General features: G+C 40.5%; 1 protein-coding gene across 1 annotated transcript in view; it reads left to right on the top strand.

Annotated features, from left to right (window-relative positions):
* The window catches only part of LOC106522102 (signal transducer and activator of transcription 5B), a gene marked incomplete at its 5' end in the record, with an annotated part of 44,318 nt that overhangs the window by 33,740 nt on the left and 9,024 nt on the right, over window positions 1–1,554 (top strand). Inside the window, 3 exon segments of the mRNA XM_014014966.1 lie at window positions 724–879; window positions 991–1,042; window positions 1,288–1,386. Coding sequence (XP_013870420.1) covers window positions 724–879; window positions 991–1,042; window positions 1,288–1,386 — 307 coding nt within the window.

The following is a 1,554-nucleotide window of genomic DNA, read 5'->3' as shown; positions in this document are numbered from 1 at the left end:
TGGTATTATACATGAGATGGTATTATACATGAGATGGTATTATACATGAGATGGTATTATACATGAGGTCGTATTATACATGAGGTCGTATTATACATGAGGTCGTATTATACATGAATAAATACGGTAGTTCTTGCCTTTCAGCTTGCTCTTCAGGACCTGTCCGACTCTCTGTAGGTACTTGGCTGTGGCTGAGTTTCTTGCGACCACTTCATGGTTGCCGTTAGCCTGTGGGATTCCAGTGTATTTGTAGCTGTCCTGTCTGTAACGTTGCCTTCAGGTAGTTCAGCCCCTTCGTTCATCATCTTTCCTCTGCAGTCTTAATGTTCTTGCTGTATATCCTGGGGAAGTGAACCAGTGAATCATTTCTTAGCATACAGCTTGTTGTCCTCCATGTAGAGATAACAGTTCTGAACCTGTCTCCAGCTCCACTCTGTGATGCTCTTGCTGAGGGCTTCAGGCCCATGCAGAATGGGATGGGACAGAACATTACCTTTTAATGAATTACATAAAAAGTCCTGTTGATGCACGGTTTCAAGCTCTCCAGGATCCATGTCTGTGTCATTGTGTCATAAATTGGTAAATACTGTATATACTTGGTATTCTTTGTAAATAATGTGTGTATTTGTCCATCCTAGTATAGAGGTTTTTTTTAATCTCCAGTTTTACCTGATATTTTTCCTAGTAGTAATTCTGACTGTAATCTTTGCTATATTTCTGAAGGTGAACGCCTGGTCTGGAACCTGTTGCCCTACACAACAAAAGACTTCTCTATTCGCTCCCTGGCTGACCGCATCAGTGACTTGAACCATCTACTGTTCCTTTACCCAGACCGGCCCAAAGATGAGGTCTTCGCAAAGTACTACACCCCTCCACATTGTATGTGTCAGAAAGACTTCTAAATATCAGCGCAGACTTTTTATGACACAGTCCTGTAAAAACCTGTAAAACAGTCGTGCTTCAAAACAATGTGTGTTTTTTATTTTACAGCAAAACCAGTGGATGGATATGTAAAACCACAGATCAAACAAGTTGTGCCAGAGTAAGTACTTTTTCCACAAATCCAATGTAGGAGTTGTGCCCACACTGGAACATAGAAAACATTTGACCATATTAGGTTATAGGTTGCCTTCAAGTAGCTTTTCTTATTAGACACAGCTGAAGCACTGATCCACTGGAAATGATTGTTTTCTACCAGTAGGTCTGTGGTAACCGATACTGGTGATGAGGGTGGTAGTTTTCCAAAGACTAGTTGAGCCTGACTGACCTTCTGCTACTTGTCTGTAGATTCACAACTCCTAATCCTGAGCCCTCTGGAGGAGCGTTCATGGACCAGACAGCTTCATCTGCAGGTCACCCCAACAGCTTTGGTGTCTACGCTTCCATGTAAGCAGCACGTTTCACATCTGACAGTACTTTAACTACAGTTTACAGTTAAAATATATACACTCAGTATATGTCATTAAAGGGATCCATGATTAGTTGTAACATTAAACTTTATTTGATAAACATTTATTTTAACTGTAAAATAAAGACTGTAAAAATACTGTAGGC

The sequence above is a fragment of the Austrofundulus limnaeus genome, unplaced genomic scaffold (assembly GCF_001266775.1).
Source record: "Austrofundulus limnaeus strain Quisiro unplaced genomic scaffold, Austrofundulus_limnaeus-1.0 Scaffold120, whole genome shotgun sequence".
Lineage (NCBI taxonomy): Eukaryota > Metazoa > Chordata > Actinopteri > Cyprinodontiformes > Rivulidae > Austrofundulus > Austrofundulus limnaeus.
This window is presented reverse-complemented; position numbering and strand designations above follow the sequence as displayed.